Below are 17,215 nucleotides of genomic sequence, written 5' to 3' on the forward strand. Positions count from 1 at the left end.
CCTCCGGCGCAGGCCGCGGCAGAGGAGGCGGCGGCGCGGGAAGATGGCGGCGGCCGTGGCTCGGGGCGGTGCGGTGCTGCTGCTGCGGAGCAGGTACGGGTACGGCAGGCGAGACGGCTCCGCGCTGCCGCCGGTGGGGAGGCTCCGGCTGGGGCTGTCTGGCCCGGCGAGCCCGGGGATGAGGCGACGGCCGGCGTCTGACAGCCGTCGCGTCGGGGACGATGGGCGTGAAGAGGAGCTGGGCGGTGGACCGGCCTCCCCCGGGCCGGGGGCCGCAGCCGCCCCCACTTGTCTGGTGGCCTCGGTCGCTGACGTTTCCATGCCGGGGTAAAAATGCGACTGTTTGCGGTGCCTTGGCCCTGCCGCCCGTGTCCGTGCCAAGAGGCTTGTCCGCGGCCTCGGCGGGGAATGGAGGGCAGGCTCCCGCCTGTGCGAGCGGCGAGCGTGCGGCCCGCTGCGAGCCGGGCTGGGCTTCGCGGCCGGCAGCTGCTGCTGAGGGTGCAGAGCCGGCGGGACGGGGCCAGCTCGGAACGGAGCCCCTCGCAGGAGCGGTCTCCCGGGTTAGACTTTTCTCAGCAACGGAAGAAGCTTAGGAGTACTCTCTGAGGGCACGGCTCTGTGCTCCTAAAGCACGCAGCCCGCTTCCGCCGCTCTCTCTTCTCTCAAAACCTGGAGAACACGCCTGTCGTACAGAGCGCCCCGTTACCCTCCGGCAGTGCTCTTGTCCCTCATCCCACCGCAGCTGAAGGTGAGTTGCGAGCCCAGCGGTTCCCACTCCATCAGCCCTCGGGTGGGTGACAGAGGCAGGAGGACAGCACTCTTTACTCTTGTCGTCTTTACTGGTTTAGACGGATTTCAGAGTAAGAAGGAGAGTAATTTTGCCATGCTGGACACCAAACAAACTTTTGGTAAGAGCTTATGGTCTGCAGTTGTTGCATCCTTCCTCTGTGATGATCTGTCTGCTGAAAGACCAAATCCTGGTCGGCCCTGCCCCACGAACAGGAGCAGCTCCTGTGGAACCAACACAGCTAGTCTTGTTCCGGCTGGATATGTTTGTAGTAGGTGATTATGTACCAACACCAAGGAATCTCCTGGGAAAGTAGTTAATACTTTGGGCTGTAGCTAAGTTTCGTTTCGTTTTTCTTCCCTGACTTTTAGGGCTATGAAACTTTTCAGGTAAATCTAAGGCCAATGCTGACTGGATTAGTTCTTACTTTTTTAAATCTCTTAGAATTAGCCCACAGGCTCCCAGCTCTCTGCTGGCCCAAATATTCCCATTGTCCCAGGTGTTTTAGTATGTTGTAAAACAGGCTGCAAAACTGTATGACCAAGTGCACCTGCTGCTGGTGCCCGACAGAATTAACCCAGAGAGCTGTGTAAAGCCTGCGGGTTCTGCAGCAGCTTGGGCTGCGCCTTCTGCTTGCGAAGGACATTGTACCCTGGGAGATGGTGTAGCACTGTGATGTGTTTGGCACTGGTGTTTGGGGGGTCCATCCTGTCCCATGTGGGCAATGCAGTGGTTGAACAGACTGTGAAGCTGAAGGACAGAGTGAGACCTTGCTGACAGCATGTCATGGGGGTAAGTGGAAGCTAGAGCTGTTTGTCCTTGGCTGCCATTACAACATTGTCAGCAAGGGCCTGATTCCTGGCCAAGAAATCGGCTATTTGTGGGCTTGGCATTTCTAAGTCAGGACCATGGCTTTGTGTAACTCGAAGACACCTGAAGGTAATTCTCAAAAGTCTAATAATCACTTCCTGGCACTGACTCGCCCTAGGTGATGCAATAGCTTGTAAGCTCCTGTGGTAATTGTGTACTCAGCTCGTATCTGATCGAGGGTAGATGAAAGGTCAGAGGGACAAATGAAGACATCCCAGCTGTGGCCTTTGCATCCACGCAGTAAGTGAGTTGCACGAAGACCTGCCAGACCTGGTTCTTGCCAACGGCCTGAGCCTGCTGTTGTGACAGCACTGCCCCTCTCCTGCCAGCTGGGCTAGCAGTGGAGGCGGTGTGGTGTTCCAGCTTCAAGCACTCGACTAAACAGGCTTGGCACAGGAATAGTTCCTGTACAGCTGGATGGATCCTATCTGGCTTTATTAGAAACATGAACTGCTATATATTGGCCATATGGCAAGTCCTGGTCAAAGCTTTTCCCTGTGTGGGCTAGTTCTAGGTCTGTTTTGGGTTTTCAGTAAGGCATTATTTGTTAAGAAAAAGGAAAGGTAGAATAGAGGCCATGTGAAATGTCTGCAGGAGCAGCTGGGTTGTTGGGTGGGTTTTCATTGTTGTTTTTAGGGAAAGATCAGGCCAGAAGGGAATGGTGAAAATTCTATACTTTGAGGAGGCCTTTTCCTCTGTTAGCTTCTGAATGTGTGATTGTCACTGCACTGAGTTGCTTACCCCTGCATTATGGAACACTTGTGCTTAAGCAGCTGCTTCTTGTCTGCTGCCTTTGCAGTGTGCTGACCGGCTGTAATATCCTTGCGCGCCAGAACCAGTGTGCTAGAACTGGAGCCCCGTGGAAGCAGCCACCTTCCAGGACATTTTTCAGTGGTAAGTGAAGGCTTGTATCTACTCAGTGTCTTTACCTTCAGGCTTGCTCAAAGTTAGGCAAATGACAGCCACATATTGGTCAATATTAAGTTCTTGGGAATAAAGCAGAAGTGGAAGTGACACCTGCTACTTTAGGGGTGTCTTTTAATGTGCCGTCTTTGAGGGTTTTAAGCTTCTTTGACACTGACAATCATCCTTGTCACTGAGGCTATCACTTTGGAAGAAAACCTGTGTAACAGGGCCAGCAGAAAAGGAGCTGGGATAATAAAGTGAATGGCTGTTACACTTCTACTTTGCCCATGTCTTTTATTCTCTAAGAGAATCATCACTCAGTTGTGAGATGTATGTGACACAGGAGCAGCTGGCAGCTCTTAGCAGGACGGCAAGGAAGTGCCCAGTGTCTCCTTTATGCAGTCCCTGCATTACAGCAGCAATGTGCCTGCTACCCTGCTTACCAAGCCTACACTGGAACAGCTCATTTCCATCCTCTTCCAGTTAGCTGTGCAATTTGAGGATTCCCTGACTGGAATGAAGGCTTTAATGACTGGGAAGCAGGAAGCTCCACAGCCCTGCAGACTGTTCCCTAGCAGCAGAGTTTTTCTCTCTAGCAGCAGCATAGATCTCATAGCTGGGAGCTGTGATGGTGCTTTCAAGGCAACTTATTTCATGGATTTCTTCATGGTGCTTTCAGGGAGCTCTTTCTGGGGAAGAATGGTGGAGGGACATGGAGCAGGAGGCAGAAGATAGGGTTAAAGCCTCAGTTGCCCAGTTGGTGCTTGTGAGTTCCAGTGGCTCAGCGAGTGGCACTAACTGAAGTAGCTAGGAGCAGCTGCCCACACACCTCCTGTGCTGTTCACTTCTGGTGCTTGCTTTGCCTGAGCTGGCAGCCCTCACTGCACAGAACTCTGCTGTGTGGTTGCTTTCTTTCCTGAAGCCTGATTTTTGTTTCTGTTACAGACAGGAAGAAGCTTCACACTGCTCCTGTAGGGCAAGTCTTCCGCCTGCGCCCCTTCCATCTTCTGGTAGCTACAGGGGGGGGATATGCAGGATACAGAAAATATGAGGATTACAAGTTGGAACAGCTGGAGAAGAAGGGCATAGAGGTGCCTGTGAAGCTTGCCAGTGAGTGGGAGGTAAGAAATCTGGGGCAATTTTGCTTCTGCCATGCCTAATGCAAAGGTCTCATTTCAACAAAGGAATGCTTCATTTGTCCCCTCCTGCTAAAGCACTTTTGACAAGTTGTGGAACTAAAATTTCTGCCACTTCAGTGACAGTGGCTGAAGTCAGTGATAATACAGGAGGAGCTGCTGGCCTCTCCTCCACCTTTTAGTGCAGGTGGTATCATTTCTTTCAGGATTTGTCAAATCAGAGGTAGAGGGGATAGTTCACTAGGTGATTGAATGTCGTGTTTGGTAGGCACTGAATCGTTAGGGTGGAGTGCTCTCCTGCTGAGAGCACAGCCAGCGCTGACTTCAGACCAGGTTACTCTGGTGAGGCGGCAAAGTAAGCACATAATGCAATTTGCACAGTTAAATACAGGAATCAAAACAAGCAAGACTGAAATTGAATGCCATAAAATCCAAATGACTTTCAGTGCTGGGGCTGAGTTAGTAGGTAATCTGCCTGTCTGTGCATACGTGGCAAGACCTCTTTCTGTAGGCAATGCATAGGTCTGGCACAGCCCTTGCCGATCCTGAAGGATTTTTGCCTTTTCCTGATGGATTGCAAGGAGTTTAGAAATGATTGTGGAGTTGTGGGATGGATCAGATTGATAGGTCCAACACCCACTACAGCACTGAAACAGGAAAGGCTTCATGAGTCCCTGTAACTGCTGCCTTGGAGCAGCTGCCACACAGCTGCCAGGCAGCCTATGTGGTCTTCTTCCCAAGAGCCAGGTGAGTGCCTGCCCAGGGGCCTTTCTGAAGGCAAGGAGTTAAACATTCTAGGATTGTAGAGTTCTGTAGGAGATGCTTCTGTATGACCTTTAGAATGTCCTTTCTTGCATTCCTGAGCACACTGCCAGTCTGCAAGTGGTTTGGTCACATGCCTGTGGGGGACGAGGCTGGAATCCCTAAATTCATTTTCACTAGTGGCCAAGCCAGGTATGGTTCAGACAGTTCTGATAGCTTCTGAGAAATCTATCTGTACAGCTGTCTTCTGTGTGTCCTTTTGCTGCTGAAGGTTTTATGCTTTGGTGAACAAAAGAAGTGGTAAGTGTCCTTGGCATGTGTATTTTAAAAGACAACGTCATTTGAGTTTTGATACTTAAAACCAAACGGGTTTATGAATGTTCATGCTTCAGGTATGGAATTGGGTAATTCCTGTATTAAATTTGCTTTCTTTCATTATACTCATCTGCCATTTGTCATTATTTGGTGAAGCTGTAAGGAATGCCTTTAGTGAAAGAGCTCTGAAGGATTTGGGTTTTGCAGTGAGGAATCTCACCAGTAATTTCCAACCGCTACGCAGAGCTCCAAATGTAGCAGATTCTGGGGGACACAGGATCCTAGTCCTTCTGTTGAATGCTGCTGTGGGCAACAAAGGAAGCCTGACAGTTATGAGGAAAAGGAGAAACTATGTTCATACATATTAAGAAATATTCCAAACAATGAAGGATTCAAGAAAAAGAAGGGCTGCACTGTTCCCTTCTACTGGACAGCAGAGTGCCTTTTTTGCTGACCTATCACTTTCCATTGTTCTGGGTTTTGCATCACTGGAAGCATACTTGGGAGTATGGGAGAGGAGAATAAGCTCTCACACAGGCAAAAAGAGACCAAATAGGATTGAATGGGCTTTGAATGAGTGATCTGGAGCAAGAAACTGCTGCAGGTGCCCTTGCTGCTGAGCCTGCTGCTGTGAAGCTGTGCTTCCCCACTACCAACCTCGTGCAAACGTGTCCCTGTTTCTCCCTGCCATCTCTGTAAGGCAGATTGCCCTGCTGCTGGGCAGAGGACAGGGGCAGAAATGAGTGATCATTCTGTGCTGCAGGCACGGAGTCTCCCTGTCGCACTAGTATGGTGTGAGTAGGTTTTGATTAATTCAGAGAGTGGCTTTGCTTCCCTTAAGCTTCATGAAACAATGAGGGGGGAAAATTGACCTGCTTTAAGTGTCCCTTAAGTTTTTCCACAGGAAAGGACAAAACTATGGTTTGTCCATAGACATTTTCTTCCTCTGATTTTCTTAGCAACATTATGTGGCTAATAGCTTGAGCTGATTAACGCCTTAGTGTGTCTGCTACAGTGAGTACCAGTGAGGATCAGCTTTCGCTTAATCAGAGGGCTTGGAGGGAGACAGGTAGATATTTATCAGATGGAGGAAGCTTATTCTTTCAAATCCTGTCACAGAACGTTTTCTGGCTGGGATCTGCATGTGTGCCATTCGTATGCTAACCAGAGGCGTTTATCTCTTCTCACCTGGACACTGAGGAGTCTTGATATAGGTCCAAAGAACTGCTCTGGAAAACCTTGGCCAAAGAGCCTGTTTGGATGAAGAGCAACTAGATGAACAAGTTTTCTTCCAGAGAGAGAAACTTCTTGTATTTGTCCTTTGCTTCTACAGTTCTGTTTTGTGTGACCAAAACGCAGTGCTTGTTAGGGTGGCATGACCAGGAAAAACACTGTGAACTTTTAGGGGAAGCGAGCTGTGGTGACATCTGGTAATACAGATGAGAGATTCCTACACGGGCCTGTCGTGCTCCAGCACAGACCATAGTGCTTGAGGTTTAGGATCTTGATTTTCAGAGGTGAGAACAAGAAAGCCTTTGCTATTGATATTGCTGCTGGTATTTGTGTAGCAGAGGATCCTGGATGCTGTTTCGGCAGTAGAGGCCAAAGGTGTTTTTGTTGGCCCGAAGCAGACATTTGATGTTACGCTAAGAGGTGTGGATTGAGTTCAGAAAAGCGTTAATCACAAAAACATCTCGAATCGTTTATTTGAAAGAATGAGTCTGCAGCTGGTTGTCTCCTCCGCTTCATTCTTGCTCTTGTCCCGATGCTGAGTTTTATCTCTGCAAGCTTGCAATTAGGAAAAAACTCCTTGCAGTGGCCCTATGCTTGTGGCAGAGATGGTAAGAAAATGTTCAAAGTGGTGGCATTTTAACAACAACATACTGAAAGGGGTGAAGATGTAAATGGTTTTCTCTGCTGTACTGGGAATTGGTGCTTTCTGTGCTGAACTGAGTCACATCAGCGTTTTCTTAAGCTGGCCAGTGAGGTGGCCCTTGGATAATTAATGTAAGTGTCCTATCTGTACAGCTTATGGAGCATCCTGCTGGGATGCAGTGCATTTTCATGCCTGGCTTAACATGAGTGTGCAGGTTGTGTGAAGGCACTGGGACACCCCGGTGGAAGTACAGCCGCCGGGCGAGGTTCCCTGTTGGCTTGGCCAGGTGCTCCTCGGGAAACCAAGCAGTGATGGAGTGGCCTCGGAAGTGGCCGACCCCCGGCAGACAGGACCCTTCTCCTGCGGCTTGCTCCAGGGCGGGCCGCAGACGCCAGCCCCGGGCCACAGACTGGGCGCGCGTCTGCCCCTCCCCGTCGGTTTCGTCTTCGCGTCTCCGGGCCTGGCTCCTCCTCCGAAGGGGGCCGGGGCCCTGCGGGCAGGCAGCCGCTTTGGAGCGCCCGTGGCTGGGAGGCGAGGCAGCGGAGGACCGGGGCCCCGCGCCCCTTAAAGCGAGCGCCGGCCGGCAGCGACGGGAGCGTGGGTGGTGTGCCCGGCCGTGTGCCTGCCTCTGCTGCCACCGCCGGGAGGTAGGTGGGGGCCCGCCGGGGATGGGGTGCAGGCGGAGCCGCCATCCCAGTCCTCTGTCTTGTCGGAGAAGGGACCCCGAGGGACTTGGCTGGCCCGGGTGTGGAAGTGCCGAGGGACTTGGCTGGCCCGGGTGTGGAAGTGCCGAGGGACTTGGCTGGCCCGGGTGTGGAAGTGCCGAGGGACTTGGCTGGCCCGGGTGTGGAAGTGCCGAGCTCGGCTCTCGGGCCCGCGGCTTTGTTCAGGTGTCCAAGAAGCGCTGCTTAGGGCGGGTCGGCGCCGCTTCAGCCAGCGCGGAGCAGACCGCCCTGGGCTGGCGCTGCCGGGCGGGGTGAGGGCCGGGGGCTGTCAGGGGCGTGCGGGCCCTGCTGCCCCGGCGGTGGTTGCTCGTTGGATTCTGGCTTGATGGAAGCTTCAGGAGAGCTGGTCCAAAGTCTCGACTCTCGTGGGTAATCTCTTAGCAAACTTGAGCCGTATCACTCCCTTGAAGGAGCCTTATAGGAGTTCAGAGTCCCGTGCTGAAGTCCCTCCGCGGGGGGGGCAGCGGCGTCCGAGGCTCCGGCGGCAGCTTCCGCAGGGTCCCGCGGTGTGCGGAGGGGTGAGGAGGTCTGCTTTTCCGGCGGAACAGACAGCTGGCTTCGCAGGCATCTCTAGCTCAGTATGGGGGGGATGTGGGGTGTGTTAAACTTCAACTGAAAAGATTACTACGAAATATTAAAGTAGCTGGGTGTGCTTTAGATGTCAGCAGTTCTCGTGTCGCTCTGTAAAAGTAGATGCAAGGTTTTTCTCGCTTCGCGGAAGAGATCTTTGAGACTACAGAGCAGGCTCTTTGCACAGGATTCAGGGTTAAGTTTGCAAAGCCTTTTATGGCTGATTTACAATACCACAATTTCCCTCTCCCTCTATAGAGTGCAACTAAATCAGCAATGTAAAATAAGGGGGGAACGATCAAAAACAAGGGAGAAACTATCAAAAGCTTTTTCTTAAGAAAAATATATGGAAAGGACTCTTCGTATGGAAAGTAACGGATCTTGGAAGTTCAGGGCAGGTAAAGCCTTAGCCAGCACCAGTAGCCTGCGGAAAGCGGCGGAGCCGGGCGGCTCCCGGCCAGGAGTGACGAGGTCCGGGCAGCAGAAGAGCGGATCCCTTGGGTGTGGAGCATCCAGTGTTCGTTTGCTTGGGCTGTCCCCGGAGAAGGGGGTGGGAGCAGGGCTTACGTGTCTGAAGTTAAACAGCTGCTGCTGGGAAAGGAACGGGACCTTTCTTTAACGGTCACTATGCACTTCTCCTCTGATGGCAGGACCTTGTTTTTGCTGGCATCTGAACAGGATGGTAGGGTTTGGAAGGGAACAGAACACAGCGTTTGGATGTGTATGGTGCAGTTTGAAACAGCAGTTCTGCTTCCACGTGTAGATAGTGAGTGAGCGGAGCCCTCTGGTCACACTCAGGCATTCCATGCCTGTTGATTCGTCCTTATGATTTAAACCCAAGACCTGAGGTTTGCAGTTCAGCTGCATGTTAGTCTTCCTTGCAGTGCTTTCCTGTTTCTTTTTAAAACTTGGGGGCAGGCTGGAGGTAATAATGACAAGGAACTAAATGGGGTCATTGGCCTTGACACTCACTTGAACTGACAGAGCAGAATGGTGTTGTGTAGCTGGCAGATTAGCACTTGTCTATTAGATAATAATTCTCCAGGGGTTTATAACTGGTGCTAACTGCTGCTTTTATTTACCTGAGATGGATTCTAGGGGCATCTGGTACTGATGTCTAGCCTCTACAAAGTGCTTGTCTCAGCTAATAATACAGGCTTGGTGGTACTGCTTGCATCCCAACAAGTCCTGCTACTGAGATGGCTTCATGCAAGTTCCTTTGTTGGTTCAAGGTGATGAGCTGGTTGATCCTTGAGCTTCTTGTTCCTTCCTCCATGGGATGCAGGTAAACTCCAGGTGGATTTTAATGTCAGCCTTCTTCCACTGTAGAAACTGTATGTTGTTCCTCAGAAGGAGAGACTGAGGGAGCTGGCTGGGCCTCTTGAGTTTGGAGGAGGCTGAGGGGTGACCTCATTCATGTTTTTAAATGTGTAAAGAGTGAGTGCCAGGAGTCAGGCTCTGCTCGGTGATGCCCAGTGAATGACAGCACAAGGGGTAATGGGTGGAAGCTGAGGCATAGGAAGTTGCATGGAAACATGAGGAAAAGATTTTTTTTAACTGTGAGGGTGGCAGAACGCTGGAACAGGCTGCCCCGGGGGGCTGTGGAGTCTGCCTGGTTGTGTTCCAGTGTCACCTGGCACAGGTGATCCTGCTCTGGCAGGGTGGCCAGACTGGATGAGCTTTTGAGGTCCCTTCCGTTCTGTGCTTCTGGGGCAGCCCCAGCAGCGATGGCAGCTTGCTGTAAACGCCAAGGTTTGAGCAGAACTCGAGTGTATGCAATGAGGTCACTAGAGCAGAACCTAGGAGAAACAGATCTTCTTTATTCATCTGAACTCAGTTTTTTGAAGAAGTGGAAAAAGAAAAAGCTTTTAACACCAACATTTCTCCCTTCCTGGAGAGGAATCTCTCTTGCACCACGTTTTTTGCTTTGAACTGCGCAGATGAGCTCTTCAGCTTGTTCCGTGCTGTCAGAGAATCAGACTTGTGCAGTCTAAAATATGATAATTTCTTGAATATTTCTTGGGGGCAAAGACTGCATCTACTGAAAGAGCTGGCTTGTGGGTTTGCCTCCCTGATTCCTAAGGAAGAGTACTGAAGAAAATGTGTTTGCCATTGCCCTTCTGCAAAGTCTTGTGTAGGTGAAGGTCCTCATAGGAGGACCAGGGGTGCTGGGTGCCAGCCTCTGCTGCAGGAGCTGGGCACACCCCCTTGAAGGGCATGCCGCAAGTTGGGGTATGCTGCCTGCTTCTGCTGGCTTTACCAGTGCCAAAGGAGCCAAGGAACCCTCCAGAGTTTTGTGAAGATGTATTTTCATCTTGGCCAGAGGAAATGCCTTCTGAAATGCTGCAGTTGGTTTCTATTTAGCATCCAGTACTCACTGTGGGCAACTTCTAATGCTCCCGGCAAATCAAGAGAAACTGCTGCCCCATGCCCCTCCCTGCTTTTCTTAGAGCTCTGGTGGGATTTTGGGTAACTGCTGCTATCCTTTTACTGTACAGATGGCTTAGTTTTCATTGTGTGGGAGTTTCTGGTGCCAGCCAAAGACTGAATGACATTTTAAAGGGAAAACAAAACAAGCTGGCACATACCTCAAGGAGGAAGGATATCTTTTGAGTGCTTTCTATTAACTGGAATTTTGTTAATATGCAGTTGTTCAAATGCAGCCTAAATAACAACAGGCACACAGGTCTTGGAACTGCCTGAGATCTAGAATTCCATTTAGCCATTTTCATGCTGGAAAAAATACTCTAATGCAGAGCTCCAGAGCTGGACTGGAAGGCAAATCAAAATACACCATTCTTTCAAGAATATTTTCTTCCAGGGCCTGTCAGGGATGCCATGAACTACTTAATTGCTGCTTTTCCTGATGGTCTTCCCACCTCTCCAGTATCCCTGCCCATGGCAGAGGAGTTGGAGTTGGATGATCCTTGGGGTCCCTTCCCGGCCTGACAATTCTGTGATTCTGTGACTGTCCCGAGAGTCCCAGGGCAGGGGCAGTAACGCTTCTGTAGCCAGTTCAGGCTGCCCCCCAAACGGGCTCATTTTAAACGTACCTGGCTATTTGGAGAATGTCCTTTATCTGCTCCCTGGGCCGGTCCTTTGAGATAGAAGGAGCCTTCAGGAGATGGATGTTGGTGTTTGGCAAGGGTTGTAAAATAGACGTCCCCTTCCTTTCTGTTTTCTTCTTTCCAAGCTGGACATTAAGAGCAGGAAAGGGATTTTGGTGCCCAGCAAGCCAGAACTCTTCTAGCGGCAGCTGCTGCAGTGCAGAATTGAAGGTGGGAACAGTCTCCTCCTCCGCTCCGCCCTGCTCCTCCTCCCAGCCTCCATCCGGGCTGGTGCTGGGGTTAGCCGTGGGAGGCCACCTGGCTGCTCGTCTGCCCGCAGTGCACCGCTGCCCGGCAGCCTCCGACGGCAGGGAGCTTCCCGGAGAGCCGATGTCCATGGCCGCGCTGGGCAGCGAGAGGCAGGGGCTGCAAGGGCTGCGTGTGCGGACGGCTGCGTTGTGCGCTGCGCGGAGGTGGCTGTGTGGCAGGATGTTGCAATGTGACACGATGCCTGTTTGTTTGCAATAGCTGCGACCCGCCTGGCAGACACTCCAGTGGGAAGCAGAGGGGAGGTCCAGAGACAAGCCAGCGGGGGAATTAGGAACTGTGACGCCGTGTCCTCTCCTGTGCCGGAGCAAGCAAAGAGAGAGGTAGAGGAAAAGAGCCTGAGCTTTGCAACTACCCTGACGATGTGTCAGTCAGACAGCCTGCAGGGACCAGAGCTGCACGCAGGGAAATGGTGAGATGCTACAAAGCTTTATCTAACCCTCCACCCTCTTGCTACAACCTCCGCAAAGTTAAAATTCATGTCCGGAGGCTGCGCGCAGGGACCGGCGGCAGCAGCAGCTGTGCCAGGGACCAGCACCCATCACTGGAGATCCCAGGCCCGGCTGGCTCTGCCGGTGGTACACCAAGTAGGAGAGCTCGTTTCAGGTACTGTTCAGCATTCTGTGCTTTGCAGCCATGGTGACTGGAGGGAGGCTGGGAGGGCTCTGGGCAGAAGGAGCCAGGGCCGTCTGCAAAGCTTTTGTTTGGCCTAATTACTACAAAGCTCCTTATGCAGGAGGGCACGCTGCTGGGCGGCAGGGGAGTGAGGCTTCCATGCCTTCCCTTTCCACTCTCCATCGCTGGAGAAGGGGAAAATTAGCGAGAGACTGCTCTGAAAGCAGGCCAAGGCAATGGGAAGCCTGAGGGCTCCGGAGCGAGCTGCCAGGATGCAGCTCAGCAGGGATTGGTCCAGGAGCGACTGCAGTGAAGGGGGGGAGAGCAGCGGGGTGGGAACCCAAAGGGACCTCCGGGACCTCCGCTCGATGAGCCCCACCAGCCCCCGAGCAGAGGACGGCCTGGTGGGTGGCAAGCAGGAGGAGAGAAGATGAAGTGTCCCTGCCCATTGCCGTGAAGTCAGTCCCATCTCCTGCTGAGAAGGAAGCCGGCTGTTCCTCGGCTGAGACGGCTCCTCAGGAGGTTATTTTCCCCTTGCACAGATGACTCTGGCTTTTCTTTGGCAGTTTCTTGTGGGAAAGAAGTTGTGTTCACTGTAGGGGAAAAACCTCTGAGCCAAGGGCAGCGTTTTGCATCCCAAAGAGGTGGTACCTGCCCGAAGGATACTCGAATTGTGATTCAAGTTTTGAAAGGAACATGTTGGCAGGGGACTTTCCGTTCTATTTCCCAGCACCCTCCCAGCTTGGAAAGGCAAGCAGTGTTTTATGTCCTGTAGTGCAATGAGAGACGGAGAGCTGCTCAGAGCAGGCAGAGCCTGCTGCTCCCATTCTGCACACAGCACTGTGCGAACAGTCTCTCAGCCAGGACTTAAGGCAGTGCTCACCTATGAGTGTTTTGCCCTCAGCTGGGGAGACCTCGATTTGATGATGCAGCCTTGGTCTCTTCATGAGCAGAAGCTAAAGAGTAAATGGGGACCTGAAGGGTATTATCTCATCCAGACCTCCTGCAGGGGTCTGAGCTGAGGCCCATGATGTCTTCTGCCAGGAAGCTGAGCAGCTTTTCCCTCTGAGAGTTCCAAGCTGAACTCAGGGCCATGTGTGCCACTGGACTCCACCAGGACGTCCAGTGGCACTGTCACAGATGTAGTTGGGCAGGAGGCAAAGGAGCTGGCTCTTGGGCTGCAGAGCTCAGATTGCCTTGCAGCACTAACAGGGTACTGTGGCTGTCCACACGGTCTCGGCTCAGCACCAGGACCCTCTGGAGTCTGTTATCTGTAAATCGTGTTCATGAGCTGGGGACAGCCTCTCCTGCTGCCTGTGTCCCAAGGTCTGTGTAAGTTGGGCTGCAGCACAGCTTGTGATACAAAGTACAACTTGAGGCACCATCTAGTCAAGGTGGCTCAAATACGTGAACCCTCTGAGGGACCTCACTTGAGCTTTCAAGGACTTTTTCCCCAGAGTGTCTTTCCTTAAAGTTGTCCCTCCACAGACTTCTCACTCTAGTCCCAGCATGAGAGATTCCTGGCTTTTGGAACATCACTGTGCACCTTAGCTGTCTCATGGCTGCAGCACAGAAATGTTTCCTGGGAGATGGGACTTTCTGATCTTTGTAAGAATAACCTCTCTTTGGCAGCTGGGTGACCCAGCAGCGAGGCTGTTTGCAAGTGTTACCTGCAAGACAAGGTGCCTTCCAGTTTTGAGGATGTCCTCTCAGGGTGAACACAACTTCTAGGGCAGAGGACTTTTTTTTTGTTTATTTTTGAGGTAAACTGCCCTTCTGTTTTGGGAGAGGGAAGAAATGATCCGAAGGAAGGAGCAGAGACTTGGGGAATCAGTGTTCAAGTAAAGCTGAGCAGGAAGAAATGAGTGCCAGCTGGCAGCAGCTGGTGGCTCTGAGCAGAGCCTGCTGACCCTCCTGTGTTGTGTATGTAATCTTTCAGGTTGCAGTTTCCCCAGCTGGCCCTGAGGCGAAGGTTGGGCCAGCTGAGCTGTATGTCTAGGCCTGCTCTGAAACTGCGTTCTTGGCCCCTGACTATTCTCTATTACCTTCTGCCTTTCGGTGCCCTTAAGCCCCTGACCAGAGTGGGATGGAGGCCTATGAGCAGGGTAAGTGCGAGCAGGGCTCCTGCGCTCCGGGTACCTGCACAGCTGGCAGCAGTGGGGTGGAGAGGTCCTTGGTACAGGCAGGCTGATGGTCATCCATCTGAGAGCAGGGAGATGATGGATCACGTTTTTACTGTTTCTAGTTGGCAGCTACTTCATGGACAAGTGATTTTTTTTTCAGTAGCAGAGAATTTCTTTGTCCTCTAACAGTCAAGGATATACCCAGGAAAACCAGCAGAAACTTGTGAATTAACTCAGTCACTTTCAAGTATCAAGACTAGAGTAAGACAGACCAAAGCTCTTCACTTCCCTTTCCTGGCCACACCAAAATGGTCTCTTGCTTCCTGTCACGTTTGCAGTTTGTTCCTCGTGTTCTTTGAGCACTGTCAAATCTCTGCTCTGACTCTGCTGAGAGCAGGGTGCAGGATGCCTTGCACAAGGGTATTCTCCCCATAGATCTGCCATGGCAGAATGCAACAACCATACCGATAGCTGGATTGAAAACTGCAGCAGAATTGCCACTCCTGTGCCCTTGATCCCAGCAGCTTGAAAGCCAGGTTCTTCTGAAGAGAAGCTGGCTAGGAAAGAGCTCTTTGGACACCTGATGGGATTTTACAGCTTTACCTGCTGCTTCTCAGTACCAGTAGGCAGCTGAGCAAAACTGTCCTTGGAAGTTAACACTGGGTAAGGCATGGCAAAACTCCCAAATGGCAAAATGTTTCTTGCTCAGAACTTTTTTGTGACCTAAGGTGCACTTAGAAGTGTTGATGTGGGGTAGGACTAGGTTGGTGTTTTCTGGGTGCAGTGTCCCTGCACCCCAGAGTGCTGCAGCAGGTGCTCAGTGAGTGAAAGCTTTGTTTGCTGTATGTGGTACACCAGCCAGTCTGCTTCCCTTTGGGTTTGTGAGCTGTTGTGCAGGAAGCGGTGAGTGCTGACAATAGATGATGGCTCTGGCTAAGAGGAAACTGAAAAGAGCAGTGTTGGGTGGGAGTTAAATGCAGCTGGGCTGTTCTGTTCCAAAGGCCAGGCCCAGATTCAGCAGGTCACTCTGTTCTGTCAGACCAGTTAGAGAGGGCTGGAGTCCACACCCACAGCTCCTCCAGCTACATCAGTCATATTAGGGTTTTGGCTGACTCTGAGTGCCACAAATCCTAGAAGAGTGACTTTCTGTGACTGCCAGCAGGAAGACACTGTCACTAGTCCAGCTGCAACAACAGACATCTCTGACCAACACTGATTTGGTTCCTTGCTACTAGAGCTTAGGCTTTGGGGTAGGCCTACAGGTGAATAAAGGCACTTTGTACTCCTGGAATTGGCAGCTCCCAGTGTGGTGAAGAGCAAGGCTGGGCTGAATTCATATTGGTGTAGCTGCATCGCATGGGCATATTTCTTCACCTGTGCTGGCATCAGTGGAGCAGTCCAGCACTAGGGTGTGGAGAATGCCCTCGTTTGTAGGTGCACCTGAGGAGCAGGTCATCAAACAGAGAAAGTATTGTTCAGTCAACTTTCAGTTGGCTACTCTTAAACGTTAATGCATTGGTGATGTTGAATCCTGCTGCTGAGTGTTGTACTAGAAAATGTTGTCTGCAAGCCTCATGTGGGGCCATTTCCAGTGACTTAAATGTGGAGATTGTGGGTTTAGTCTGAGGTTATAGCAAGCTTCATCCTGTCCTTCACTGTCATCATCAGAATGGAGGGAGGGCAAAGTGCAGCATTACTGCTGATTTGAAGGCCAGTTTGTGCCTGGTGTAACCCCTTGAATTCAGGGGAATAGCTTGATCCTTCCTGGTCCAAGGGGAAGGGAAGAGCCATCCGCAGGCAGCCCCGAGGCCCACGGTGTCTTTCGTCTCTCCGCAGGTTGCACTCTACAAATCGGTTCCCACTCGCCTGCTCTCGCGAGCCTGGGGGCGCCTGAACCAGGTGGAGCTGCCCACCTGGCTGCGGAAGCCCATCTACAGCCTCTACATCTGGACCTTCGGAGTCAACATGAAGGAGGCAGCTGTGGAGGATCTGCACCACTACAGAAACCTCAGCGAGTTCTTCCGTAGGAAGCTGAAGCCGCAGGCGCGGCCGGTGTGCTGCCGGCACAGCGTGGTGAGCAGAGCAGGGCTGCCCCAGCCCTCCCCGGCGCCCCTCTGCTTGCTGCGGGAGGGAGGAGTCAGTTCACAACCGGCTTCTCTTTCTCTTCTTTGCTGTAGATTAGTCCTTCTGACGGAAAGATCCTGAACTTTGGACAGGTGAAAAACTGTGAAGTGGAGCAGGTGAAAGGGGTCACTTATTCTCTGGAATCTTTCTTGGGCCCTCACATCTGCAGAGAGGAGCTGAGCTTCAGCCACGGTGAGTGCTGCCCCTGCATTCCTTCCGCTCAGCTCCTGCAGACCCAGCAGCGATCAGCAGGAAAGAGAGGACTTTCCTCTCCTTCTTTGTCTCCCCTTGTCAGGCACACGAGCAGGTCTGGTTTCATTTCGGGATAAGCCTGTGGCTCTTCCCTTTCTCCGCAGTAGCTGCCGCTGTCGGGCCTGGCTCGTTCTCCTGATCTGAACTGTAACTGGCTCCAAGGCCTGCCACTGTAACACGGCTGTGGTACTCCTGCTGAACTGGGGAGGTTGGACTCAACGATCTCTTCGGGTCCCTTCCAATCCCTGACATCCTGTGAACTGTGCCCAAGCACCTGGTTAGCAAAGCTTGTTTAGGTGGCTCCCTAACAAGCTTTGTGCTCACAACCTGTATTTGCAGTGACCTGTGCTGCTGTTACTGTTCGGCTGCACCCTCAGTGCTGTTTCCAAGGCCTTGGGTCTTGGTGAAGGCATCTAAGCTGGCAAGAGGGCTGGAGAGACCAGGTGCTGCAGACAGCAGGATTGTTTCCAGCAGGAGCACAAACATAACTAATGTGTTTTGTAAAACTAGGGGCTCCTCACAAGTCCTGTTCCCCACCCAGCTGCTCTGAGAAAAACTGCTCTCAAAAAGGGAGCTCTAATGAACATTGACTGGATTTGAGTTTCTGCTCTCCTGTTCAGAGAAGGGCAAACTCCACAATAAATGAATTTACAAAATCAGTAGAGCAATACAGGACCTAATTTTGTTGTAAAGAGAAAGTCACACTTCCCACCAGCAGCTGCCTGAACAAAATCTATCTTCCTGTAGTCTCAGCATGACACAAGGGCTGCACCGTCCTCT

General features: G+C 51.9%; 1 protein-coding gene across 4 annotated transcripts in view; it reads left to right on the top strand.

The window, feature by feature from the left end:
• The window catches only part of PISD (phosphatidylserine decarboxylase), a 21,338-nt gene continuing 4,123 nt past the window's right edge, over positions 1-17,215 (top strand). Inside the window, exons 1-5 of one of the 4 annotated variants that reach the window (XM_064168502.1) lie at positions 1-93; positions 2,457-2,551; positions 3,509-3,684; positions 15,896-16,132; positions 16,237-16,375. In XM_064168502.1, the coding sequence (XP_064024572.1) occupies positions 44-93; positions 2,457-2,551; positions 3,509-3,684; positions 15,896-16,132; positions 16,237-16,375 (697 nt within the window). In that variant the 5' untranslated portion in view covers positions 1-43. Of the gene's footprint in view, positions 94-2,456; positions 2,552-3,508; positions 3,685-11,136; positions 11,928-13,875; positions 14,042-15,895; positions 16,133-16,236; positions 16,376-17,215 lie in introns of those variants that run through there. The other 3 variants (XM_064168501.1, XM_064168504.1, XM_064168500.1) reach the window with 3 other exon arrangements.

Source organism: Pogoniulus pusillus, chromosome 30, assembly GCF_015220805.1.
Source record: "Pogoniulus pusillus isolate bPogPus1 chromosome 30, bPogPus1.pri, whole genome shotgun sequence".
Lineage (NCBI taxonomy): Eukaryota > Metazoa > Chordata > Aves > Piciformes > Lybiidae > Pogoniulus > Pogoniulus pusillus.